Here is a 25179-nt window from a genome sequence, read left to right on the forward strand (position 1 = left end):
CTTATTAAAACAATCTATATTTAATTTGCAAACTTATATTAGATTACAGAAAAGGTATTTGGAAGTCAGTACATGTGTTGCTCAGTTTTAAAAGAGATCTTTGAAGAAACACACCAAGACCTACACAACCACACATTTTGTTACATCAATATTTTTTTTATCTCTTACCACTGGCCTCTAAAGGATACTATAAGCTACAATCGTTGTAGGACTCATGTACGTAATTAACAAACAAAGCTTATTTACCTATCAGGAGCCTGGGTTATGAAAGTTCTGACCTTGCTGGTGCCATAATTTTTGTAAACACTACCAAGGCGTTAACAGGGTGGTGATGGAGAATTCATCAACTCCAGAAATACAAAAAATATATATAAACATAACTAGCAAACAAGATCAGGAAAGCAGCTGCCTATAGAACAGAAGGAAGCCGGCCCAACACAATGGGGGATAAGAAACTATTTCAAATTATTGCCCAGAACATAAAACAAAAAAAGTTATCGACACATCCGATGGAGCCCCATCCTGAGATGACATGGCAACTGTGTTAGGCCATTCAGAGTCCATGGTGCTGCTCTACCAAGCGTTAAGCAGACACTTTGGCCATCAAGGAACATTTTGATCATCATGTCTGCTATATGTAATTGGAACATAATAGGAATATCTATTCCAACAAGTACATTATACATTCTCCAACAGCAGTAGATTTTACAGAGGGTTGTTTTTAGTGGGATGGCTTATTGAGAAGTGGATTAGGCATACAAAGACTTCAGTGTGGTGGCAGGGCCACAGACCACAGTTCCCTTGGACAACACCACCCCCAGAGCTGTAGTGCATGTGCACAGGATTCAAAAAGATGGGTGCGACACACACGCACACCCCTCTGTTCAATATTTCATCTACACCCCTGAAAAAGCCAGACAGAAATACAGGCATGGGGAGCAGGGGGAAAGGTGGAAGAAGCACACACAAACAGGGGGACTAGATTCCCACGGTGAAGGTGGTTTGAAGGACTGTGCTTGTTGGAGCGGCGGTCTAAAGACAGGTTTAGTCTTCGTCGTCGTTCTCGTCGTACTCATCCTCGTCGTCGTCATCCCCCATGTACGACACTGGAGTCTCCACACGAGAGCCGCTGTAGTGAGAGTCATTCGAGCTGGAGGCCATAGTGCCGTCGGTGCAGCCATCACTACGAGGAGGAGGATTTTATTGTTCAGTTAGAAAACAAGTGAATGGTGGATAAGGTGATACAGGAGCGTGATGAGCACGACAACGTGATTTCTGTCACATTTGTTGGTTGCTTTACGGGTTAACCTTCTCACCTGCTTGCAGGGTAACGAGCACCATTCGCTGAGGATCCTCCAGTGATGTAGACATTACTAATGGGACCCTTTGCCATCTCTGAGAAAAGAGAAAATACATTAACCTACAGAAATACGAATTTGATGATACCTGAATTTATCATTCTGCTGAAGTCCCACCACTGTTACAATGAAGACCCACTGTTAGTGAACACATCACGATCATAGAGTGAATAAAGACGGAAGACATGTCTCCACTTCCTCCTACTATCTAGAAACGAAGCCAAAATATAATACGAATGCTGCCATTTTGCACCAAAGTCATCTGTGTGCAGTAGTACAGAGTGGTAGCGAGGTCACGCCAATAAACCTGCTCAACCAACTAATCGCGAGCAACTAATCAAAGCCAAAAATACTGGAAAGAATTAGCACTTGAACATACATCGGTGAGATAAGAACTAACTAAAATGTCAGAAACTGACTTTTTGCAAACGGTGTAAACAAGCAACATTAAATGTTTCCAATATATGTGACCTTGTGTTTTTGTTTGTATCTGACAATGAGACAAGAAAAGATGGATCCCACAAACTAATCAACTCCTCAACAGACCTTTATCTCCAACAAGTAAAGACTCAACTTCTTAACTTACAACTGCACTATCTTCATTATTTCACGGTCATCAGATGAATTTCACGCACATTTTCATTAAATTAAAATCTTTCAACATTCAATACCTGTAAATGTTAGCTTAGCCGTTTCACTATTTTTACAGGATATAGAACCAATTAGGGATGTCACGATATGAGGAAATATCACGGTTTCCACAATTGATATTATGGAAGGATAAAGACACACAACAAGCAATATATAGCTAAAAATAATATAGCCAATAACCTAAAATATTTATTAATATTAATATCAACATTTATCAACTATATCCAGTTAGTTTTTATAGTGTAACATTTGGCTTTTTAAAAAAAAAATCTATGTAAGCTATTTTATTTAGTTGCCTTATTGTGGAAGGTTGGTTATTGATTTTTTGTTTCCTGTCATCATGAGCAGTGTGTCTGTTTGGGACTTTTATTGTGAAGCGTCACCAATGGAAGTTGTTCTGTTTTGGAAGTTTTGTGAACTAGTTGTGAAAAAATAAATGGGCATATTGTCCTGGTTCAAGCCACATTCTTCATGTCCTTATTATACTATAACCTCTCAGTATAGGTGAATTAAACTCTCGACTACATTTATAATGGTTAATAGGGAGAGAGAGCGGGAGAGAGTGTGAGTGTGTGTGACAGCATGTCAGCTGCTCCTTCGGAGCTTGACAGAAACCGAAAGTAAACATGGAATTCTTCTCACTGTGAACTCCTCCAATGGAGTTTTTTGGCCAGCGTTGGTGGAAATAAGGCTGTTACTTCAGCTCCCTCGTGGGAATACACAAACAAGCGCACACACAAATTACGTGACTCCCGAGAAGCAAGACATCATCGTTAAATATCGTAGTTTTCACAATTCTTACGGTTATGAAACCTTGATGTTATGAAACTGCGCTTATTGTAAAATCGGTAAATCCCGACATCTCTAGAGCCAACTATTGAAATGTCTCTGGGTAAACCAGCTGTGGCACTGACCTATAACGTAGGGCTCCAGAGCTTTGGGCACCAAGTTACGAGCGACCTTCAGATCCTCTGGAGAACACTTTCCCACCTCCAAACCACAGGCCATGCCCATTCGCTTCAGCACCTCGATGTCATCATGGATCTCAAACATGCTGTCGAAATTGAACAAATACTCAAACCTGCAGATGAGAAAGAGAGAAAGACATGAGAATGTTATTTATGTGGTTCATGGAGTAAAATGTGTATTTCATAGAATGGAAAATACTAGAGATGCAACATATCTGAACTCGTTAACTTTGTCAGTGTAAATTTTTGTGCGATAAATGTGCATTTTGGAAACACCCATTATGTTGTTAGGAGTAGGGTCAGTGCAAAACGGTTGTAATTACATGTATACACATGGACTCTTAAGCACTCATAGCAAAAAACTTTGAATAACACAGCTGCCGTCAAACTGCAGGCAGACATCAAGATATGTTATAGGAATATAGGAATAATAATAATAATAATAATAATAATAGGGTTCAACTCAAAAATTGTACATTTCAAAGTTAAGAAACTAGGAGATGTTTCACCTTCAATTGACTACTTGCTTCTCTAAACCCTAGTGTGTTGCACTGAAACACTGAAAAAGCCATACCATCCAATTTGGCAGGGTAAAGGCCCCACATTAGTTCCCAAAGAAATTTAATTAAAAGGAGCCTTGTTTTTCCTTTCTCATCTAGTCTCAAATCTGAACATGGATTGCTGTATTAAGAAGTTATGTTCCCAGAGGTTATGGTGTCGTATAAACATTTTAGAGGCAACAATGGAATTAAGAAATCCTGACTGTTGCAGCACATTACAAACCTCACTTATTTAGCTCACTTCTTACCACCCACTGTGATTGTACAGTAGTGTTACAGATTGGCGGTTCTTCTCTCTATAAAAGCAACAGCCGGGTGTCATTTAGGCCTGTCATCAGGTTTATAACTTACTGATACCTATGTACCACTAGTTATGTTTCTTAATAGCGCAGTTTGATCTCATGTGCAATGCACTTTCGGGTGCCTGCTTGCTGCAAACTATGCGACCATCAAATAAACACACACAGCTACAGCTTCAACTATGACAAGGCCAACCACACAGTGGGATTTCTCCTGATACTGCACACAGCTCTACAATGAAGCAACAGCAAACATACTTATGTCAGATCTATCTCTAAAGAGAGAAGCCCACAGGCGTCACACCCTGGAAGCTGCATCTGATCTTGACGTGTTAGTTAAAAACCTTGGGAGTACACTTCATAATTTTTAAAGATGAAGCACATACTTGTCGTTGGAGATGCTGCAGTCGATGACAGTTTTCTTGCTGGTGTTGACAATAATAAATGGAAGGTGGATGATGGAGTTGGGAGGTGGAGGTCTGTTTGCCTGCTGCTCTGTTTGTCTGTTCCGCTGAACCAGGTTCTTAAACGCTATTTGCTATTAAGACAAGATCAAGGAAAGGTGAAAACTTTGATGTAGCTAAACAGAGTGGTGGCTTCTGTGTGATACCACATCTAACATTATTTGTAGCTCAGCACAGAATTCCCACGGATTGTCATACACACAGGACATTATCAAGCTTTGCGATGCATTCATTATATACCTAAGTAAACATATACATTCTTGCATTCACAACTGCTATGAGGAAGGGGGGGGCATTATAATAATAATAATAATAATACAAATAATTATAATTTATGATTATTAGGAACACAAAAAGGCCAGTTTCAGTTATTGTAGAGCTCACATGCTTTCTCCATAGCTTCTGTGGCATTGCGATGTAGTTACATTTAAGCTGGCATCAGAGCTATAGTGGCTGTAAGTGATGATCAGCCACAAAACACACACACAGAAGCATTCAACTCTTCCCCACCTGCAGTATGAGCTCCTGAAGTTGTGATTGTTTCTGCTTAATCCTCTCCAGCCGCCTTTGTCTTTCCACCTACAGTTAATATAAAATAGTATTAAGAGTGATAACATACAATGATTGAGAGTTAACATCCCCAATTCAAGCTATTAAAACAACAGTCTTCACAGTGTTTTTCTACCTCTAGGTTTTGGCACTCCTGTGCTGAGTTGGTGGGAAGGCCAATCCACTTAATTTCTTTCTTCTCTTTAGAGATAATGTTCATGGCCATGAGCACATTGAGTGCATCATACACACGCCGCCGAATGTTCTTCTGGTCATACACGTGCTAAAAAGGAAAAAACACAAGATTCTTAATATTAACAAAACTTCGAAATCGTTAAAATTGTAAAATATCTAGCTTCATTAGACCCTTTACCAAACATGTCAGTGTACAATTTAGATTTGTATGGTTTTGAGAAAATGTCATGCCGCACTCACTGAGTCGTTGGGTGACATGTGGTTATCTGCAGAGCTGAATTCTGCCACCAGTTCATCGGCAACCTCATTGTAGGTGGTGACTCCTTTCTTCTGCACCTTCTCACACACTTTCATGGAGAAATGCCTCAAGCCCTTCCCATTCTTTTCTCCTTTCTTACCACGCTTACTGCAGACAGAAAAGACCCCCCCATAGAAGCACAATGATTATCATGTCAAAATGTATGCATTTCCTTTTGGACATGGAATAATATCAGACTTTACACATGCTATTAAAACTTAATCCTGACAGAGCTCGACAATGTCCCAAATTCATAAAAATGAGGATCTTTTTGAGGACTTACCCTGATGACCATGGAGAGGCGTCTGATGGTTGACTCTGAGTGAGAAACTGTGAACTTGGTGTATGTGGACTGTTCACCAAAATGGTATTTGATACCGTGGGCCTCTGAGGTGTTCCAATTACCTGCAGAGGACATAGAAGGACAAGAAGGAGTAAAAATTAAAACTCAAGATCATCTGTAATCTTGTGAGGCTGTCAGCATAAAATTAGTTCTTCTCAAAAATTCAGTGTAATCAAGTCTTGACAAATGAGGAAGGTCAATTTGACATGTGTATTAAAAATAAATCATGTAAATAAAGTTTTACTGAAGAAATAAGTAAATGTGAATGGGGGTCCCTCGCATCAGGAAAAATATTAATTTAGTATTTGAGAGATATTTATTGACTAATAATTACTGGTCATGACCATGGTATGACCAAATCAATTCAAGACATTGCTTTAAATTTGAATTAATAATAGTAATGAGGTATCGAAGAGATTGGGAATCGATTTGCATCACTCAGGTGATATCTAAGCTGATTTACGTTATGTATATATTACATATCTACAGTATAATGGGATGATGGGTGTAATCCTGCTGACTGTAGAGTTGATAAGCTTAGGATCAACTGCCTCCACCTACCCTCCGCCCCGGTCACCTCACAATGATAAGGGAGGGGGCTTACACAACAGTAAGACACAGTAGAGAAGCCCAGCATGCACATGTATACACAAATGCATCTGCAGGTCACTGACCATTTAGAAAGCTGACTCTTGTATATCTATTTAGAGGTTCTGTAAACTCACACAAATCTGGTTGTGAAAGCACAAAAGCCAGACGTTAGTCGAGCATCACTCACCATGTGTGGCAAATGTTGCATGTGTGCAGTGATGTTCACGTTGGATGGCCCAAGGGTTTTGGGTAGCAGCTGTTTGGCCACAGAGGCAGCTGTGGGCTGGACAGTAACCAAAGATAGGACACCTGATAGAAGACACAAGAAGACCAGTAATGAGTAGAGCTGATAATTGAAACTCCATTGCCCTCTATCGGCCAGCTATTAGCACATAGGACTACACATGAAGACATATTGGTTCCTTGGGCTTGACTTTATGTTATCTAAAGAAAATACTTTTTACACTTTCTTTGTAGATGACAATTATTCATAATTTGTACCTTTGCTTGGGCTCATATTCTGATCGATGAAAACCTTCAGCTCTCCGTTTGTTTCAATCAAACCAGCCTGCAGAGGACATGAACGTAATACGATCTAAAATTCAACAAGTTACAGATGATTCATGAGTAACCAGGAGTATAAACATAGGATTATTGCAGCAACATAACCGCTACACCTTCAGCTACAGTATCTGCAAAGTGAAACAATTTGCACAACTGTTTTCCAGTAAAACCAATGTGTTTGATTACTTACATCTTTTGCCATGATCCCAAAGGACCGGAGGAGTTGAGATTCAATCCGAAAAGAAAATGTCCCTTTAAGCTTCACTCTTCAGACCCCTGGAGACACACAGAGGACAAACTTCTGAATAATGACTCTGGTTAATTTAGAAAAAAAGCAAAACCCATTACATTTGTATACACAATATTGTGTTTAAATACATTCATTCATATATATTTGTTATGCAATTAAACTAAACTTGTTTCTGCACTAAGGCCCATTTGAAGTGCTTGCTGCCAGCACATTGTACAAAGCTACATCACTGTCGTTAGCTTGAGTTACCGGATATTCCTCTTATAGGATTAAAAAAATAACTGGAAATGTGTATATTTGATAAAAAGCTCCAACATATGAAGCTTTGAGAAAGAGGTCTGAATTCAGCGTGACAGCAGAAATCCACATTTAACAACCCATCGATGGCCACAACTTTTCTACGCTAAGTGTGCAGTAGGCCTACTTCAGGTACCGAGCACGTCCTCCGGAGAGGCATCGTCGAACTTCCACGGGTCAAGCAAACGTTACAACTTTCCTGCACCAAAAAGATCCGCTAATAAGTGATCGTGCCACACGGTTACAGGCAACGAGGATGCACGTAGTAGTAACAACATCCATTTGGTCCCAGAGCAGCAGTGAACAAGCTTTTGTTGAATGCAGCTAGCTAACTGTTACCGCTAGCGTTGCATTCAGCTCACTCACAGCTAGCTAGCTCGTTAGCTTCTGCACGTTTTGGAAAGGATTCGCGTTAAAAATATAGCATTTGTAGGTTGCATGCTACGCATTCCTGACAAACTGGAGTGTGGATGAACATGTAAGAAGCGTGTGTGCGTCTACCAGGGAGGATACCGCGAAAATAGTAATTCTGTGCACTTACGAGTGCACTCCCCTGTTTCTTCGACGGCTGTTGTTGTTGGCATTTGAGAATGGAGGAAGAGGAGGTCTAAATCCCTTCCGAACAGGAAACAAACTAAGTCAAGTCGAAGTACTTTTACACTTAATTCTACGTGCAGAGTATTGTATTAGTGATGAGTATTTAACTCCTGTGTTTGTTGTCTCCCCATGTTTCTGTGTGGTGATGTTGATCAGTTCAGGAAGCTGGGATTCTGCCTGTTGGTCGTTTGGGGAAGCTGAATTTAAAAAAGTCTTCGTTTTCAATTGAAGAAAGATGGACCACAGAAATACATGGAGGCAACAAACACAAACAAAATGTGCTTCACTCCTACTGTGAATGGTGATCATCTACATGTAAAACTAACATCAAGTATTGTATGGAAACCACGTCTGAAATGCCTGTTACTAGCAATCAGCTAATTATTGTTTTATTTCTTATGTTATGGACAATCACTGACATTTTGTTGTCACATACTTGTCACCTCGCAATCAGTCAGCGACAAACATAACAGCACCCAGAGTTTACATTCAGGAAAACCTGAATACATTAATCATCATATCAATATCAATATTAAACTATGCAACAAACTAACCTGAATATTTACATTCTGTAACTGGAATAACTTGTTCGTTTATTATAAGTGGCGTTGACCTGTTATTTCATGAAGTTCCACGATACGAGTGTTTGTGATGAAAATAGCTTTGGAAAAATGAAATATAGTTTTACATATCAGACGATAACCGTTCATTCATAATCACCGTGGAGCGTCACATTAAACTAAAAGCCCCCCCTTACTGACTACATTAGTCTCAGCTACACATACAGTACATTAGCAACTTATCGGAAAATGCATTAAAGTTCACGTGCAGTGTTCAGGGCTGCTACTCTGCTAGTTAGCAAACGCTCCGTTTGTTATTTTAGCGACGACCTGACTGGATGTTTCGGTTTGAAAAGCCTCGAGCACCGGCGCTTTGTTAGCCAACAAGCGCTACGCTAGCTAGCAGCTAGCCGGCGAGCTAATCCACAGCTGTCACCGAGAACACCAGCAGAATGAGCTTCGGTCAAACTCCTGTTCACGTGCAGCAAGTCTTCAAGAGCGGCTTTAGTGGACCGCTTAATAAAACATGTGTTTAAAATGGAGAACTTTGTTTTTGAAGCGCATTGACAGCGAGCCACAAGTCGTTGGGAGCGACTTACCGGTGCACTTCGCAGGCTAGCAAGTTGCTCGTTAGCCTCCTCTGTGTGTGTTAGCCACTTGCTACAGCAGCGCGACTCTCAATCTGATCTTGGCGGTGTCTGGGTTTGCAGGAGTGTGATTGGTCGACTGCGACGATACGACAGCAGAACAGTCAAAGTGCTTCATGCCCACACTCTGCTTCTCTGCAGCCCGGAGAAAAGCAACCGGCGTCCAACGTGCTCACAGCGCCACCTACCGTGCAGGAGGGAGAGGCTGCGTTTGTTTCCCTCCAGCACTTCTATGCTCCTCTGGTTCTTGCAGATAAAAAGTTTTGGTTGCACCCAGAATGCATCGAATCTCCCTCTTATCGATAGTTCACCAAAACATTCACTCATTATCTACTCACCACTGTGCCGATGGAGGGGTGGGTGAAGTGTTTCAGTCCACGAAACACTTTTGAAGTTTCAGGGGTAAACAGTGTTGCAGCCAAATCCCAAACAAGTAGTAACTGGTGACAACTTCTTCAAACCTAAAAAAACCTAACATGCCTCCATACTGCTCCTGTGGTGTCATCCATGAGGTCATTTACAACATGTTTTTAGCGTACATTTAGGCTATAAAAAAACAATAAAAAGCCAGTGTGTTGGAGGAAATACAATGAAATGTGTTTATTAAGTTTTGTTCAGTTTTCATTTTTGCTTCTTTGAATGGTATAAAGTATTACCATTACCTATTACCAAACTATCCACTGTATGAACTAATAGAGGGATGTGATGGGCTGTGTTGGCCTGCAGCTATTTAAATGTTTAATTGTAATTGAATTATTTGCTTTGTTAATTAATATCTTGTGAAAGAGGGGCTTACTATATACAATTATTCTTCTTTCTGCTCCTTGTGATTCAAGATTTGACATTTAGTGTTTGCTTTTAAATTGTTTTGTTTGGTTGAAGTAAGTACCAAAAAGCCACTGCATTTGTTTTCTCAGGCCAAACACAGCAATGAATAAAGACACAAAGGTCGAGTCCTCAGTGTTATGTCTGGAATCTGTCGCTTTAATCACCTTAGGAGGAATTTCTACATTTTAAAAAGAAATTACACATCATTAACCTAATTTTAAAGAATTAAATGAAATCTCAACAATGCATCAGATTTCAATGCAAACTGAATATATATAGCACCTTATTCACTCCAAAGCACCTCTTATTATCAGTTTAATTTCAACAACAATAAAGCCCACAGTTTACCACAAGTGTAAAGTCATTGAATGAGTTGACAGTAGTTTTCCATCAATAAGGATCATTTGCATGCTGCTGTGAGCATGACGTCAGTGTGCTCGATGTCATTGGAGCCTTAGTCACTGTAAAACAGAGCCAACAAGAAAAAGGAAGGCTGGCTCCCACAGATACTGTATCAGCTGCAGAGCCGTGTTTGTTATTCACTCTTATTCAAGGGTGGATTCACTTTCTCATGAGATAAAATTCAGCTGAGCAACCAAACAACATTTACTTTTACAGCACAGTCATTTCTTAGGTTTTTAAAGTCAGGCATCATCGCAGTTTATCAAGTTAAACAATTGCTCAACAAATTGCATATCATGTGTGCAGTTCTTTAAAAAAGATCCTTCCTCCATTATTTTAGGATCTGCACTCCTAATCACCAATTTCAAGATTGCTCCAATCGAAACAAGCGTAAACTAAGACTTCTTTTCAATCAAACATCTACTTTACAGTTTGGTTTGATTTAAAGAGGATCACTATTATGCAATGCCAGGCCATTACATAAGAAATCATTTTAAAGGTTTGTTTTACTCTTCGCATACTTTTCCTTATGTGTAAACTGTAAATTTATAATCCAGTGAGGGTCAGGAAGGATTTAGAAAGATATTTTTTGTGTAGATCCAGATCAGGGGGAAGATCCGGGATTATGTTTAACTTTCTTTAACACAACGAGATAGGGCTTCTTTTTTTTAACAATTTCTTATTGATTTCTCTAAGAATTATGTGTGAGTCATGATGAAAGAAATTGGGTATATTAAGGGTGTGGTATTGATGAGTGTGCACTATTTTATGTAGAACTTTCATAGGCAGTATCCAGTTTATTTGATATATACTTTTTATATTATATTATATTATATTATATTATATTATATTATATTATACCCTAACATCTGCTGGTGGTCACTAACATCAACTGGTGTATAGGCATTAATTAGTGTGGTAGAACATACAAGGGACAATCTCCATCTTGTCCTACGTTCTTAAAGGGGACAATGTTTCGTTCCGAAAAGGCATAGAGGTAATGATGACTGATCTATATTCTAAAACTACCCTAATACCGCAGTTCTGCAATAAATCCTGCCTTCTTAGATAAAATGTCCAGTGTCTCAGGGATGGAACTGTTGATTAAAATCTAATGTTACTTTGAAGGCTGTAGTGAATTATATCGTGTCACACTGGGGGAAATTATATTATTATTTGGAAAACCTATAACCTAATGCAGGCTGATACAGATGTCCTGCAGTTCAACCTGTATTCTTCGAGAAAATGTTGAAAGGTTGTTGATTCAACTTTTACAGTTACTTTGAGTACTACTGTAGTTGCTTTATTATACTGTGGGGATCGTTCTGATTTTTATTATATTGTTATTTTCACTAACTGTTGACGTCTATTATTTACAAATAAGTCAAATGACAACATGAACAGTTTCTGCTCAAACCTTAAATAGCTCTGCGCGACTGCTTCGGCGCATGCGCACAATGAGCGTCGGTCGGGCTACCGAACTGGTGAACCAGCGGGTGTAAAAATGGTAGGTAACCAAAATAAACACGAACCCAGGCATCGGCTTTAGCACCGTGAAGACCCAGCTTCACATCTGGTGTCACAGTATTAAAAGTGCACGTCGTGTCGCGGTTTGACGAGCCCGCGGTGCTCAGTCGCTTGTGTTCGCTGCTGTTAACAGGGAAGGTCAGTTGATGTTTTGAGAGCAGCTAGCTAGCTACACGTCCCTGTTTGGTAGCCTGGTAACTTCGGCTGCGAGCAGGGTCAGACTCTGGAGCTCAAACCCGGACACACACGGGGTCATGTCGGTGTAATCCACACCAGCAGCCATGTCCAACGGGTTCAGCTCCTCCGCTAATGTCAGGGATACAGTCCCCGGCTAACTTAGCTAGCGTTAGCCGGGAGAAGTTCCTAGCCGGGTGGTGTGTAGACAATGCTAACCCAGCGTTACCCACTCCGGTGACACCATAATCCGCGTCTGTGCTCAACCACAGACGCGTGACTTGATTTGGGGTTTTATGACTATGAACCGGGGAAGGTTGGAGAAGTCACTGTTTCAGTCTCTGGTTTCAGGAAACTCTTCGTCCAAGTGCTCAGATCGTGCAGCTGCTCTGAGGAGGTGCTGCCGTGTGCTTCTTCAGGATATGATCTATAACTGCTGGGATATAGTTTCCATTATCAAGTCATCCACTGTTTTTGTTTTTAACATAATCAAATATACTGTAAAATCTCAGAAACTGCACCACACAGTTTCCCAGGGCTCAAGCTGACGTCTTCCACCTGGTTGTTCTGTCCAATCAACATTATTCATGTTACTGTAATGTAAGATTAAAACAAGCAAAGTGTCATATTCATTACATTGCATATCATTTAGCTGATTCTTTTATCCAAAGCGACTTTCAATAAGTGCATTCAATCATGATCGATCAACTCAAACATTTTTCTGTAAAGAAATCTATGTAACCTGATGTCAAAATTGTCTCTAATAATTATCTACGGCTGCAACAAGCAGCGATTCTCATGATAAATTACTCAGGCAGTTATTTTCTCAATTAACCGATCACGTGTTTTGTCCTTGTTTGATCAACGGCCCAAAACCCCCAAATATTCAGGTTACTGTGATTCAAAATAGAAAATAAAACTTCATATCTGCACATTGAGAAGCTGAAAAAACTAAATTTGGGCATTTTTTTCTGTAAAAAGTGACTGATATTATAATTAACTTATCAAAACAGTATTAAAACTAATATAATCAACTTATTGTGCAATTGATTAATTAGATATTCATAACATTGGTATTGTGTCAGGAGACAATAAGATAAAATTGTCATATTTGATTAGCTCAAACTTTTTTTTTAAGCATTTTTCCTCATAAAAACGATCTAAAGTGTTTATAATCTTATTACAGATTTGTTGCTGAGTATTTATATATGGCTGCAACAAGCGGTTGTTTTCATTATAAATTAATCAAACGATTATTTTCCTGATGAAGTGATCACTGGTTTTGTCTTTATGTCCAAAACAAATGAAAAGTGAAAGTTGATGGTTTGTCAAAGGCCAAAGTGGCATCTTCAGATGTCTCTTTTTGTCTGATCAACAGTTTAAACCCAAAAATATTCAGGTTACTGTGACATAAAACATCAAATCTGCAACACTGAACACCAAATGTTTGGTATTTTCCCTAAGAAAATGACTGATATTATAATTTGGTTATAAAAACTGTATCAAAACATTGATTTGTTTTTCTGGTAGTAGTCTTATCAACTTGTTGATGCAGCTACAATAGACTAATCAATTAATCTGCTGATCATAACATTTAAAAAACGTCAGGAATGAGATATCGTCTAGAATTTGGTTTAAAGTATTATTTTAACTTTGAAGCGTGAACAGTGTTTATTACTGGTCTTTAACGGCTGCATTACAATTTAATGATACAGTCCTCTGAATTTACTTTACAGTCCTCAGTGAAATATACACTGATGACTCTTCCTGCTTACATCATCACTGATTTATTATATTCTTTTATACACATCAATTTTTTTAAGTTTAACTTTACCTTCCTCAAAATATCCTCACAGTGTCACTGTTAACAATATTCTGACTGTATTTTATCATTACTTTTTAAAATATTTATATATATATATTTATATATTTGTAAGTATTCCGGGCAGGGTGCTTGTGTTACACTCCAGACTTGTTGCACCTCTAGGTCCTGGTGATGGCATCTCTTTACCCTACTCATGTTACATCTATGAATGTAGTTATCTGAGGGGCCCACAGGGGTACAGCATGTGCTTTGAGAATCCACAACATCCCCCTTCAGAAAAGCTCAGCCAGTCAAGTTGCTTTTGGACTCGACATAATTATCCCCACAGCGTCTTGGCTCACCTACTTTACTGTGTGTTTGTTGGTGTGACAGACTAACCTTTTTAAATATGTGTCAGTGTGTTTGTGAGTGCCTCCCGCTCTGTACTGTCCTTACAACGTTGCCTGAATGCTCGTAGATGTGTTTGTCTCGTTCTGTCTTTTTGTCTGTGTGTCGTTCTGTGTTTGCGCGTTGATTTCTGTGCTCCCTGGTCTGATTACACCGGTGTCTGACAGCCCCTGTCCTGTACTTACACAGCATAAGCTGAAATCTTCGCAGAGGGACAAGGTACGGCAGTTCATGTCCTTCACACAAGCTGGGGAGAAGACAGCTGTGTACTGCCTCACGCAGAATGACTGGAAACTAGAAGTGGCGACCGACAACTATTTTCAGAACCCAGATCTTTACTGTAAGGAATCCATGAAAACCTCAGTGGACCGGAAAAGGCTGGAGCAGCTCTACAATCGCTATAAAGGTAGGTGGGATAATTTAAGAGTGTGTGTTTTATACTGTGATATGTTTACTTGAATAGAGCTTTCCAAAAAATATTATATTTAACTTATAGGCACAACATGTTTGAAAAACTTTTTTTTTTTTTTTCCCTGACAGATCCACAGGATGAGAATAAGATTGGTATTGACGGGATCCAGCAGTTTTGTGACGACCTCTCACTGGATCCAGCCAGCATCACCGTGCTGGTCGTTGCGTGGAAGTTTCGTGCTGCAACTCAGTGCGAGTTCTCCAAGAAGGAGTTTGTGGATGGAATGACGGAGCTGGGGTGAGTGTTGACATCAACAGCGTGTGACATGCTACCGAGTGGGGCATAAACACTGTGGCTGAAGTATCTGTGCATGGCCGATCTCTTGGTGTGGCTCTCGGGGAGGGAAGGCCGTCTATATATACACTCAGTCAACCACAGCTTGAGTATTCTGTGTCTTCATGGAATTACTCAATGGAAGTGCGGCTTGTTTTGACTTTTGAGGTCCATGTGTCACAGTTTACTTCGGTATATGCGCCGTCATGTTGCAGTTGGGTCGGGTTGTTCACGTATGATCGTTCAGAGGCTGTTGCTCATTTTGTCTTCTATTTTCAGGTGTGACAGCCCAGAAAAACTGAAGGCCATGTTGCAAAGATTAGAGCAGGAGCTAAAAGATACTGGAAAGTTCAAGGACTTCTACCAGTTCACCTTTAATTTTGCCAAAAATCCTGGACAGAAGGGTTTAGGTAAACAGAGTGATTATAAGAACAGCATCTTGCTCAGTTCTATTATATATTTTTAAGAGTTGGTCTTCTCTCTCTGTGTGTGTGTGTGTGTGTGTGTGTGTGTGTGTGTGTGTGTGTGTGTGTGTGTGTGTGTGTGTGTGTGTGTGTGTGTGTGTGTGTGTGTGTGTGTGTGTGTGTGTGTGTGTGTGTGTGTGTGTGTGTGTGTGTGTGCGCGCAGACTTGGAGATGGCTGTAGCCTACTGGAACCTGGTTCTCTCAGGACGATTTAAGTTCCTCGATCTTTGGAATAGATTTCTTCTGGTGAGTCAAAGTGAACGCATGGATGTGTCGAGCTGGTTATCAGCCATTCACATTGAATACAATTTCTTTTTCAGTGTAAATCTAAAAGTTCAGTCTTTGTATTAGTCATAGCTGGACACTGACTTAGCTTTTCTGGCCACAACAAACCCTGACCTCATTTTACTTTACATAAAAACAATGTTAGTGACATCTATGCAATGAGGTACAGACTTAAATTACATTAGAAGGAAAATAAGAGCACACTGAGTTCAGGTAATCAAAATACTAAGGTCACATCTACTCTACTACATTTTAGTTTTAAAAGGCATCACTGTTGCTACGTTTACGCCTGCCGTCCACGCTACTCCAGAGTTTTTGAGCGCCTAAAATGCTGCAAACGCCACTGGCCTGATTATAGTTTAAAAACTCTGAAGAAAAAAAATCCCTGCTCCTAATTTTCATCATTGTTGTTTCTTGTTTGTAGTTTTTTCTGTAACTAAGCAACCAGCTGGAGAGTAGGCACTCTGCTTCCTGTTGACACCGGCACTCACATGACCCGTGTACATGAATGGTCACATGATACGTGTTTTCAGTTTTGTTAGTATGTACGAAGATTACTTTTTATTCAGAGCTAAAACACTTGCTGCGGAGATTGTTTAAGTTTAAAAACGAAAACATATTCCTAAAAGAGTGGGATCAGCCAGTCACACCAGATGTTTGATAAGAATCAAAACCTGCACTGCAATATCATTTAAATGACTGTCAAAACATCCTGGTTGAAGAGAAAACACATGTGTGAAACTCTGCATATACCAGTATGTTCATCAGCACCTTTCTTTACAGGAACACCATAAACGATCAATTCCAAAGGACACGTGGAACCTATTGTTGGACTTTGGTAACATGATTGCAGATGACATGTCAAATTATGATGAGGAAGGTGAGTTGAAATCAAACAGTGGATGAAAAATTCAAAGTAATAATTCATCCGTCACTGTGACACTAATCATATGTTGTGTTTCCTTTCTCAGGAGCGTGGCCAGTTCTTATAGATGATTTTGTGGAATTCGCTCGACCGATTGTAACAGGATCAAAACGCAAAACTCTCTAAATCCAATCACAACTCTGGAAAGCCAGAACGTTGTTTCTTTTACAGTGACTTCATAGTTTTTTTTAAGACTTGTACAAAAAAAGTGAAAATTGTAGACTTCAGAGAGAAAACAGAAGCACTTGGAACTGTCAGGAAACCCCCTTTCAGGGAGCTGAGTAAAAAAACTGGGAACAACTGTCCTCGTGAGACTGAGGCGTCATATGGACGCTGCCAGATTCACCTCATGTCTCTCCTGTTGGATTCTCAGTATCCTGGACACGCCCCTCTGCTCTGCTCCAGGAGGAGCGATAGCCGTCAGGCCGCAGCCCTGTATGTGAGGACGGACACAGCACTGAGAGGAGGTTACTGGCTGTGTGCACTCTGAAAGGACCGGAGAGGAGAATGCAGTGTGTTTTAAGATTCTTTCTAGTCAGCTTTGTTTTGTTATATGAAGCTCTGAGTGACTGTGCAGAGTTCCAATGTCTTACTCTAACTTCGGGACATCATGCTCACGACACCAGCACCAACTGAACTGTTGCAGTTTTTACTGTACATACTGTATCTATTGGGACAGTTTACAAAGAGAGCTATATGAAGAATAATATAAATATGTTGAATTTATAAATGCAAAAGATGATTTCTTTTATGTACAGGAAATGCTCAGATCTCTAACGGGATGCCTCAATATTGTGGATGATTTGCTGTCGGTTTAAATGTTCGGTGGATCTGTCAAATCATGGAGTTGTGAGCTTCTCATTGAAAGCATGTTGAACACGTTTTGCTACATTTTGGGCTGGTTTCACAAATAAATGAGAGTAAAGGCAGTGCTTTAATTTAGATGATTGATATTGGTTGGTGGTATTGATTTGACTGAAAAATCACAGTCGGGAGTGGGTCTTAAATCCTAAATGTAATCAGTCCTTTCCACAGTATTCATGATTTTATTTTTATTTTCAAAAGATAATTTCTTTGCAAAAGTTGAGGAAAGCGTTTTGTCATTTCATCAGTTGATCCGTCTGAGAAATCTGCTCTGCTGCAGTTAAGACACATTTACAGTTAAGACACGTACAGGCCCTTAGGATTGCATGGCACATATCTGTATGTTATGGCAGCACAGAGCCCTTTCGTCAGAAGCCGGGACACTAAAGAGGGCAACAGGACAATAAAGTAAGCCTTAAGAATAAACTCCTGTCTGTTCAATATTCATGTTTCTGTTCAAGCCCATCTGTTCAGTGTTACTGAAGGTAGTGAAAACAGAATATATTGTTGATACATCCTGTAAGTAGCCTAAGTATATTGTTCATTTAAGAAAGATGAATAAAGCATGAGTTTTTCCATAATCATACATGTATTTAGCTCTTTTATTGTTCATAATATATAATGAACATTTTATTTAACACATATACAGGACAACCGATTAGAGGAGAATGGGTTTCATAAAACAGAATTAGTATGATGGCAATAATAACGTGACATACTTTGTTTATTGGCTTTTTCACAGCAGAGATTTTGATGTGGCTCAGTTCAAAATGCACTGAAAGCTAGAATAGGACTCAGTAGAGTACATACCTCTGTCCCCTTAAATCAAGCTGTAGCAAATTTTACACATATCAGTTCCCTAAATGTGTTGATTTTTTTTCTTCCATATAAGTTATTCCCTGGGAAATTGTTAAAAGTGTCTAAAAAACCTTATTTTGCAATGCTAAAGAAAGTGGGAAAAAATGATCGTAGTCTGGAATCGCACCCAAATTCAATGAGTTCTTTCTTGGTCCATGTCACATCCGCCCACCAAGTTTTTGTGGAAATCTGTTTTGTAGTTTTTGTGTAACCCTTTTGACAAACAGTCAAACAATCAACCTCTTTGGTGAGAGTAATAATACAATTAATTATGTCTATATTCCAATAAGCTGAATTTGGACCAAATTCTGCATCTGACCACAGCAGAGGGTGATCCATGAGTTGTATTTCAAAATCCTTGATCCAAACAGGACAAGAAAATAACATTTATCATCTGTGGTAGGTTAAGGAACATTTTTGGATTTCAGTAGAGAGCATATCTCCACCAAGACCCAACAGTCCGCTCATCAAATCACATTTAAATTCACTAGATGCCCTAATCTGTCCCCTAAACCATGACAGATTCTTTCATCCAAAACCATGCCCTTTAGTTTGTCCAGTCTGGGCTACTGTAAAAAACATGGCGGCCTCCGTAGAGAGGATCCGCTCCGATGTAAATATAAAGTATTTAAATATAAAGGGCCCATTCTATGGTATAGAAAATAATTCCTACAATTTAGATGATCACACACTAGTGAAAACATCACTTAGATTATTTTAAATTCAATTTCTGCCAATAGATCTCTTTCACCTAATCTTACACATTGAACCTGTCAAGGATTCTTCCCAGACCTATAACGCATCCCTGCATTAAAGTTTTGCGGTAATCTGTCCAGTGGGTTTTGCTTAGTCTTCTTTACTAACCTCCAAACTTCCAAACAAAGTGACAGGGCGGAAACATAAACATAACATGATGCTGATACGATCATTTACACCACTGTAATCGGATCTACTACTATTCATCATTATGGACTGGGACATGCAAGAGAACAAGAGCCAACACTTCTGATTCTCTTCCTTCAGTTGTTTTGTATGCAAATCCATCAGGTACCTGTGGCGGTCACCTGGGTGTTTCCTAACCCGGCCCCTCCTCTCAGAGGGCGAGTGCTGTAAGATGAGACATTGGAAACTCAGGTCGCTTTGTTATTTACCTTGACAGCAGCCGGTGGTAAAAATGAAATAACCTCCACCGTGCTGGTTGTTTCTAGCCTCGGTGAACTTCTGTACCTGCAGCACGATGGAGAGGGAAGCTCAAGGAAACGCCGCTCAGCCTTTAACATGCAGTACTGGCAGTGAGAGGTAAGACTCTGACTCCATGTGTCCTTTTATTTATTACGTTTTTCAAATGGTTGATAAATTATGTTTGTTTCCTTCCTTCCTCACTTTCCTGATTTACTTTTTACTTAAAAGAAACTTGTACACTTTCTACCAGACTTATCAGAAATATAGTTCTGTACTGTTTTGAATTTGTCTCCCTGCTCCTATAATCCCACTCGACAGGCCTGTACAGCAGCTTCCAGGATTATCAGAAATATCTCAGCTTTGTGTTGTTATGTGAAACAGGCTTGAATTTTGCTCCTTGCTATAATCCCACTTGAAAGTAACTTAAAACTCACTCGTCATCCACGTTGGGTATTTGATCTCCCTGCAGCAGAAACCCTACCCAGCTCTAGCTGTTGAAGTGTCTGTCATCAGGCGAGAAAGAAAAGAGAAGGAAAGAAGGGTGGGGGAGGAAGGTGACCCCGCTGTTGATTCTTTCTTCATAGCATTCATCAGTTTTTTGTATTAATTTGTGTAAGCTTTTGGTTGGATGTGGATTTGCCCCCTGCAGGATTGACCCCTACGGCTTTGAGATACATCATGATTTTGAATCCTACAAGGAGATGATGGATGAGTACGTGGCTGTCCTCAACAGAAGATCCATGAGATGGTCCAAGCTCCTTGAGGAGAAACCTCACGTGGAGAAGAACCTGACAGGTACAAACACACATTCAAACACACCACTGTTTAGTTGTGGTGTAGCTCTGTCGCTCTGTGGTTGTGTGATGGGATTATAAAATGTGTTTTGGAAGTGAAGAGGTACGTGCGTAAAGGAGTTCCCAATGAGCACCGGGCCAGTATCTGGATGGCGGCAAGTGGTGCCCAGGAACGACTGGAGAGTAACCCGGGTCATTACCAGTCCCTGCTGGCCGCGGAGCATGACCCCAAGCTGAAGGAAACCATTCAAACAGGTGAGACTAAACTGTTATTGCAACCTTCTTTACAAAAAGAACCTATACACAACTCAACCTTATTAAACACGTAAGTCTAGTTAAATTGATAAATATTATTGTTACCTTAATAATTGGCCTGTTCTGCACTTTGGCAAATAACCTATATAATTTGTAGTTGTGACAATCTCAACTATTTATTGAAACATTTTAATTTATTTTAATTTATTTTAATTTATTTCCTTTTCTGTTGTCACTCTCATTGTTGTTATTGTGGCGTTCAGTGTTATTATTCTTTAAATCGATGTTAAAATGTATGGATAGCGCCTCTGGTCGGTTTCAATAAAACTTTAGATCACAAAATAATTGGGAAATAATATTCTTTTTTTTGGTAGATATTAACAGGACCTTTCCGAACAACGTCCTCTTCCAGAGCAAAGCCGAGCCCGGCCTGCAGAGGGCGCTGTACAATGTGCTGCTGGCGTATGGACACCATAATAAAACAGTGGGGTACTGTCAGGTGAGAAAAATTTCTGTTTACATAAAGAACAGGACTGACTGTTTACTGTAGTCCCAGCTATTAGCTCAAGATGCAACGTGAGAGCTAAATAAATAAAGACAGTGTAAATAACTTTTGTTACTCATAAAGGTGACACATTGCCACAAACTATCTCTAAGGACACAGTGTTGTTTGTTTATTCCAGGGAATGAACTTCATTGTAGGCTACCTCATCATCATCACCAAAGATGAAGAGAAATCCTTCTGGCTCATGGATGCACTTCTGGGCAGAATACTTCCAGGTTGAGCATTTTCTTTATTCCTCACACACACAATTAATGTCCCTGCAAACTTCCTCTGATATTTTCAATATAGCCAGAGAGATAAAGCAAAGGTGGGATACATATGAGGTTCAAAAGAAACATATTTTAAAGACAATATGTTCAACGGGTTTATCTGAGGGCAACACACAACAGTAGAAAAGGTCCCCACATGTCCCTGTTAAGGGGAAGAAAGACAAGATATTATCTTTAAAAATGAGAGAAGAAATTATGTTGTTTTCCATATGCAGCTGAAAATTAAGATCATCAATAATATCAAAATATATTTGATCAAGGTATAATAAGCTAAATTTATCTTATATCCAAACAAGACAATACATTTATTTGTAATAATCACTGTTGTGGGTCGTCTGAAAAACAGTTCATGAGACTGTTGACTGATTTTTCAACGTTCATTAATTGCGATAGTGCAGAGACAGGAAAGTTGGTGAGAAAGAAGCAATACACAGCAGCAAAAGTCCCAGGCCAGATCTGAACCCGAGTTGGTGCAGTATAAGCTCAGCCTAAATGGTTTACCCTTAACTAGGCAAGCCACAAGTGCACCCATAACTGATTCGTTAGTCAATGAAGCCAGCTAAAGCATTTTTAATAGTGACAATATACATCCTGTGTCATCTGCATAATGAATCTCATGATGATCCCTATTTGTTAGTGTAAAAAACTGAATATCAGTAGACCCAGGTTTGAGCCTTGTGGCACTCCACTTTGAAAGAATTTCAGATTGAAAAAAAAATCGGAGACATTTAGACCTGATCTAAGAGATGGGTTTGAATAGCCGACCAATGAGTGTCAATGCAGCTCATCTAACTGTGGGGTTTTATAGACTACTACAGCCCGGCCATGTTGGGGCTGAAGACTGACCAGGAGGTTATTGACGAGCTGGTGAAGTCTAAGGCCCCTGCAGTCGGACAGCTCATGGCTCAGTATCCTGGCATATGGACCCTGGTGGTGTCACGCTGGTTCATCTGCCTCTACATTGATATCCTCCCAATAGAGGTGAGAAAAAGGGCAGACACTATGAGAATCTCACAGTGATGTTGAAGCAGGTCATTCAACAGACATTTCGCTTGTTCCTTTTACTCGCAGACGGTTCTACGCATCTGGGATTGTCTTTTCTATGAAGGCTCTAAGGTTCTTTTCCGTGTCGCTCTGACACTCATCACTCACCACCAGCCGGAGATCCTGAGAGCGCGCTCTTTGTGCGATGTGTGCGAGTGCTTCAAACAGATCACATGTGGAGCTTTCACGCTGGACTGCCACACCTTCATGCAGGTGAGATTAGCAGTAACATGACTCCAAACAACTTTTCACATCACAATTATGGAGTTTCTGTTTACTTGCTTCATACTTTGTAACAGTTCTGACACCAACGCCATCTTTCCACCACTGACAAACTTTAGGGGAAAAAAATCACCTGTGTTAAATACATTGAGGCTGCAGCTAAGAGTTTATAAAATGTTTATATTCTGCTGAATACATAATTAATTGATCATTTGTTGTATAAAATGTCAGGAAATAGAAAATAATGGTTGTCACATGTTTCTGAATCTCAAGGTAATTTCTTCAAAAAGTATTGTTTCGTCCAGATATTCTTCTAAACAATAATATTAATAATAATAATTATTATAATAATTTCAATTTATTTGGTTTAATTGGTTCACTGCTGTGACCTTTTTAAAAGAAGGGCCTTTCATTTATTTCCTGTGATAATGAATGAATCTCACAGAGAATCTGGACTAATGAAAATCTGAATTGTTTGAGTTGTTTGGAGAAATTAAAGGTCCCTCCTCATCCATTTGTTGACGGTCTCTCAAACTATCTATCTACAGAAAATATTTACAGAACCCGGAAGTCTCTCAATGGCAACTATTGAGAAACTGAGAGAGAAATGCAGACAACAAATCCTGTCGGAGGAATCGAGACAACCGTAAAAGTTTTGGATCCACTGTTCGTCTGTCAGGAACTTTGTGCTTATTGGACTCACATACCAGTGGACGTAGTGTCGGCTTTAGATATCTTGAACGCTAATCCAGCAGACTGGATATCTGCAGAATGTGCTGAAGCAACGTTTTGAACCTTGAGTTTCACTGGCCAGTGCAGTCTTATGAATATTTTTTGCAGGTTTAGATACTACTACTAATACACCTGATGCTTTATGGTATTGCAATAACTCACAGAAATGCTAGTATTTGTTTTTATTATTGTGGAGAATAACAGTTGTTAAGAGAACACCTTTAGTGCAATGCCTCTTGAATGGTAAAAAAAAAAATCAAAAGCCGTCTTCACCAATATTTTACCATTTGAAGTCAAATTAAAAGTTAAGAATTTGGTGTGGTGATGTCCACATTTATGGAACACAGTTTTACATGTTTTATTGTTAACAAGAACAGGTTTCCTTAATGCCTAATTGACCTCAAAAATTCCTCTGCCAAACAAAGGTTAGACAAAGTGGACATTTAAGCGTAACTTGATCATCTTAAACAACAGGTTATTGGGCTGTTCCACACCCGGGGTTGAATAATAAAAAGTAACATTCCACTTTGAAACTACAGGTGAGAATCCGACGCCATTTCAAGAGGCATGAACTTCCATTCCTTCTCTCTCTACAACTTAGATAAACTTTAAGCGGGAGCAGGTTTAATATATTTTTATCAGGGGGACAGACTGTGGTCCAAAAAATGTAAGGACAGTTAAACATTTGTAAATTTAGTAAAATCTCTTCAAATTCAAAGCTCTGGCACTTGGCAACAATAACCTGTACATGATCAATTTGGTGAAATAAATCACTTTCAAATAAACAAATTAAAATCTTCTGATGTGATATGTCAATAAATAGCTGATATTTGTATAACTGTAATTAACCTACAGTCATGGACAGATTATGACACAATGGGACCCTCCACCCTCAGAAAAAATTGAAATATTACAAGACAAAAAAAGAGACACAAAAACACAACACAGCCAAAAAGGAATTGTGTGTCTTTGTGGCTGCTTTGCTTTTGTTCATTTTGTGACACTTTAATTGTTTTAAATCTCTTTGTAGTCACATTATGGCAGTTTTTGTCTCTTTTTAGAGGAAAATTGGAAACAAACAGGTTCTGTTCAAGGGGCCCCAGGCCTTAACCCAGTTAGTTCTTTAAGCTCCTGTTCAGACCTGTATCCGATCACAAGAGGACAGCGTTAAGTTTGTCTGTTCACACCGGACATTCAAATGTGTGGATTTGTGCTGACACAGCAAAAACTATGTGGCCACATCTGTGTCACACCACCTCCAAACGTAAGTGATCAGCTCTCAACACACATTAAGTATTTATGGGTGGATGTTTACACCAGGTCTGAACAGGGTCTATGTGATCTGTACCAAATATTCCAATACCTATAAGGTAGGTTAGCAGGAGAAGAGCCCTCTGGCCCCACTCCTGCAACGTAGAGATATCTAATCTTGTAAAATTATTTAGTGAACTCGCCTCACGTGACAGTCTCCATGGGACCTGAGGACTGTTACGTCATGTCTGTCAGACATCTTTGAACAACTTTCCTCACCCTGCGTTTACAGATACATTATTTGTCATGAGGAACATTTTCTTATGAGCAACGTGTATATAATTGTTAACTATTAAAACACTGTAGTTCATGGTCCTGCTGGCTTTAGTT

At 39.5% G+C, this 25179-nt stretch overlaps 3 protein-coding genes across 12 annotated transcripts; 2 read left to right on the plus strand and 1 right to left on the minus strand.

The window, feature by feature from the left end:
- Position 1: 1 nt before the first annotated feature.
- tfdp1a (transcription factor Dp-1, a) lies at positions 2-9414 on the minus strand. 8 transcript variants are annotated; one of them, XM_034574368.1, is made up of 12 exons: positions 9144-9414; positions 7031-7116; positions 6778-6844; positions 6464-6585; positions 5626-5747; positions 5285-5450; positions 4986-5132; positions 4811-4879; positions 4223-4374; positions 2924-3090; positions 1317-1395; positions 2-1183 (listed from the first exon to the last, which is right to left on the minus strand). In XM_034574368.1, exons 2-12 carry the CDS (start codon positions 7040-7042, stop codon positions 1045-1047), a joined length of 1242 nt encoding a protein of 413 aa, XP_034430259.1. In that variant the 5' UTR covers positions 7043-7116; positions 9144-9414; the 3' UTR covers positions 2-1044. The 8 variants fall into 8 exon arrangements, with proteins under 8 accessions (XP_034430259.1, XP_034430255.1, XP_034430260.1 ...); XM_034574364.1 differs by having other exon boundaries at positions 6778-6871; positions 9144-9409; XM_034574369.1 differs by lacking the exon at positions 9144-9414 and adding an exon at positions 7929-8071.
- A 2446-nt stretch (positions 9415-11860) lies between these two features.
- On the plus strand, positions 11861-18198 carry dcun1d2a (DCN1, defective in cullin neddylation 1, domain containing 2a). Of its 3 annotated transcripts, none has more exons than XM_034575117.1 (7): positions 11861-11928; positions 14524-14740; positions 14875-15043; positions 15359-15489; positions 15707-15789; positions 16612-16708; positions 16800-18198. In XM_034575117.1, the coding sequence occupies exons 1-7, from the start codon at positions 11926-11928 to the stop codon at positions 16877-16879; spliced, it is 780 nt and encodes a 259-aa protein (XP_034431008.1). In that variant the 5' UTR covers positions 11861-11925; the 3' UTR covers positions 16880-18198. The 3 variants fall into 3 exon arrangements, with proteins under 3 accessions (XP_034431008.1, XP_034431009.1, XP_034431006.1); XM_034575118.1 differs by lacking the exon at positions 11861-11928 and adding an exon at positions 12066-12086; XM_034575115.1 differs by lacking the exon at positions 11861-11928 and having other exon boundaries at positions 14189-14740.
- A 1514-nt stretch (positions 18199-19712) lies between these two features.
- On the plus strand, positions 19713-24328 carry LOC117755366 (growth hormone-regulated TBC protein 1-A-like). Its single transcript, XM_034575114.1, has 8 exons — positions 19713-19774; positions 20307-20452; positions 20548-20706; positions 21081-21205; positions 21390-21486; positions 22349-22521; positions 22612-22797; positions 23355-24328. The coding sequence occupies exons 1-8, from the start codon at positions 19713-19715 to the stop codon at positions 23454-23456; spliced, it is 1050 nt and encodes a 349-aa protein (XP_034431005.1). The 3' UTR covers positions 23457-24328.
- The last annotated feature ends 851 nt before the right edge of the window (positions 24329-25179 follow it).

This window comes from Hippoglossus hippoglossus, chromosome 21 (genome assembly GCF_009819705.1).
Source record: "Hippoglossus hippoglossus isolate fHipHip1 chromosome 21, fHipHip1.pri, whole genome shotgun sequence".
NCBI lineage: Eukaryota > Metazoa > Chordata > Actinopteri > Pleuronectiformes > Pleuronectidae > Hippoglossus > Hippoglossus hippoglossus.

What these genes read in the sequence shown, in the direction of transcription:
- tfdp1a (XM_034574364.1), bottom strand. An exon ending in GCCTCTCCATGGTCATCAGG is followed by an intron (nt 5,451 to 5,625) that starts GTAAGTCCTCAA and finishes TTCTGTCTGCAG; the next exon opens with TAAGCGTGGTAAGAAAGGAG. An exon ending in ACATGTCACCCAACGACTCA is followed by an intron (nt 5,133 to 5,284) that starts GTGAGTGCGGCA and finishes TTTCCTTTTTAG; the next exon opens with CACGTGTATGACCAGAAGAA.
- dcun1d2a (XM_034575115.1), top strand. Translation starts at nt 14,395, where the DNA reads ATGCTCGTAGATGTGTTTGTCTCGTTCTGTCTTTTTGTCTGTGTGTCG. An exon ending in GATGGAATGACGGAGCTGGG is followed by an intron (nt 15,044 to 15,358) that starts GTGAGTGTTGAC and finishes TTCTATTTTCAG; the next exon opens with GTGTGACAGCCCAGAAAAAC. An exon ending in GTCAAATTATGATGAGGAAG is followed by an intron (nt 16,709 to 16,799) that starts GTGAGTTGAAAT and finishes TTCCTTTCTCAG; the next exon opens with GAGCGTGGCCAGTTCTTATA.
- LOC117755366 (XM_034575114.1), top strand. Translation starts at nt 19,713, where the DNA reads ATGGAGAGGGAAGCTCAAGGAAACGCCGCTCAGCCTTTAACATGCAGT. An exon ending in CGTGGAGAAGAACCTGACAG is followed by an intron (nt 20,453 to 20,547) that starts GTACAAACACAC and finishes GTGTTTTGGAAG; the next exon opens with TGAAGAGGTACGTGCGTAAA. An exon ending in ACTGCCACACCTTCATGCAG is followed by an intron (nt 22,798 to 23,354) that starts GTGAGATTAGCA and finishes ATCTATCTACAG; the next exon opens with AAAATATTTACAGAACCCGG.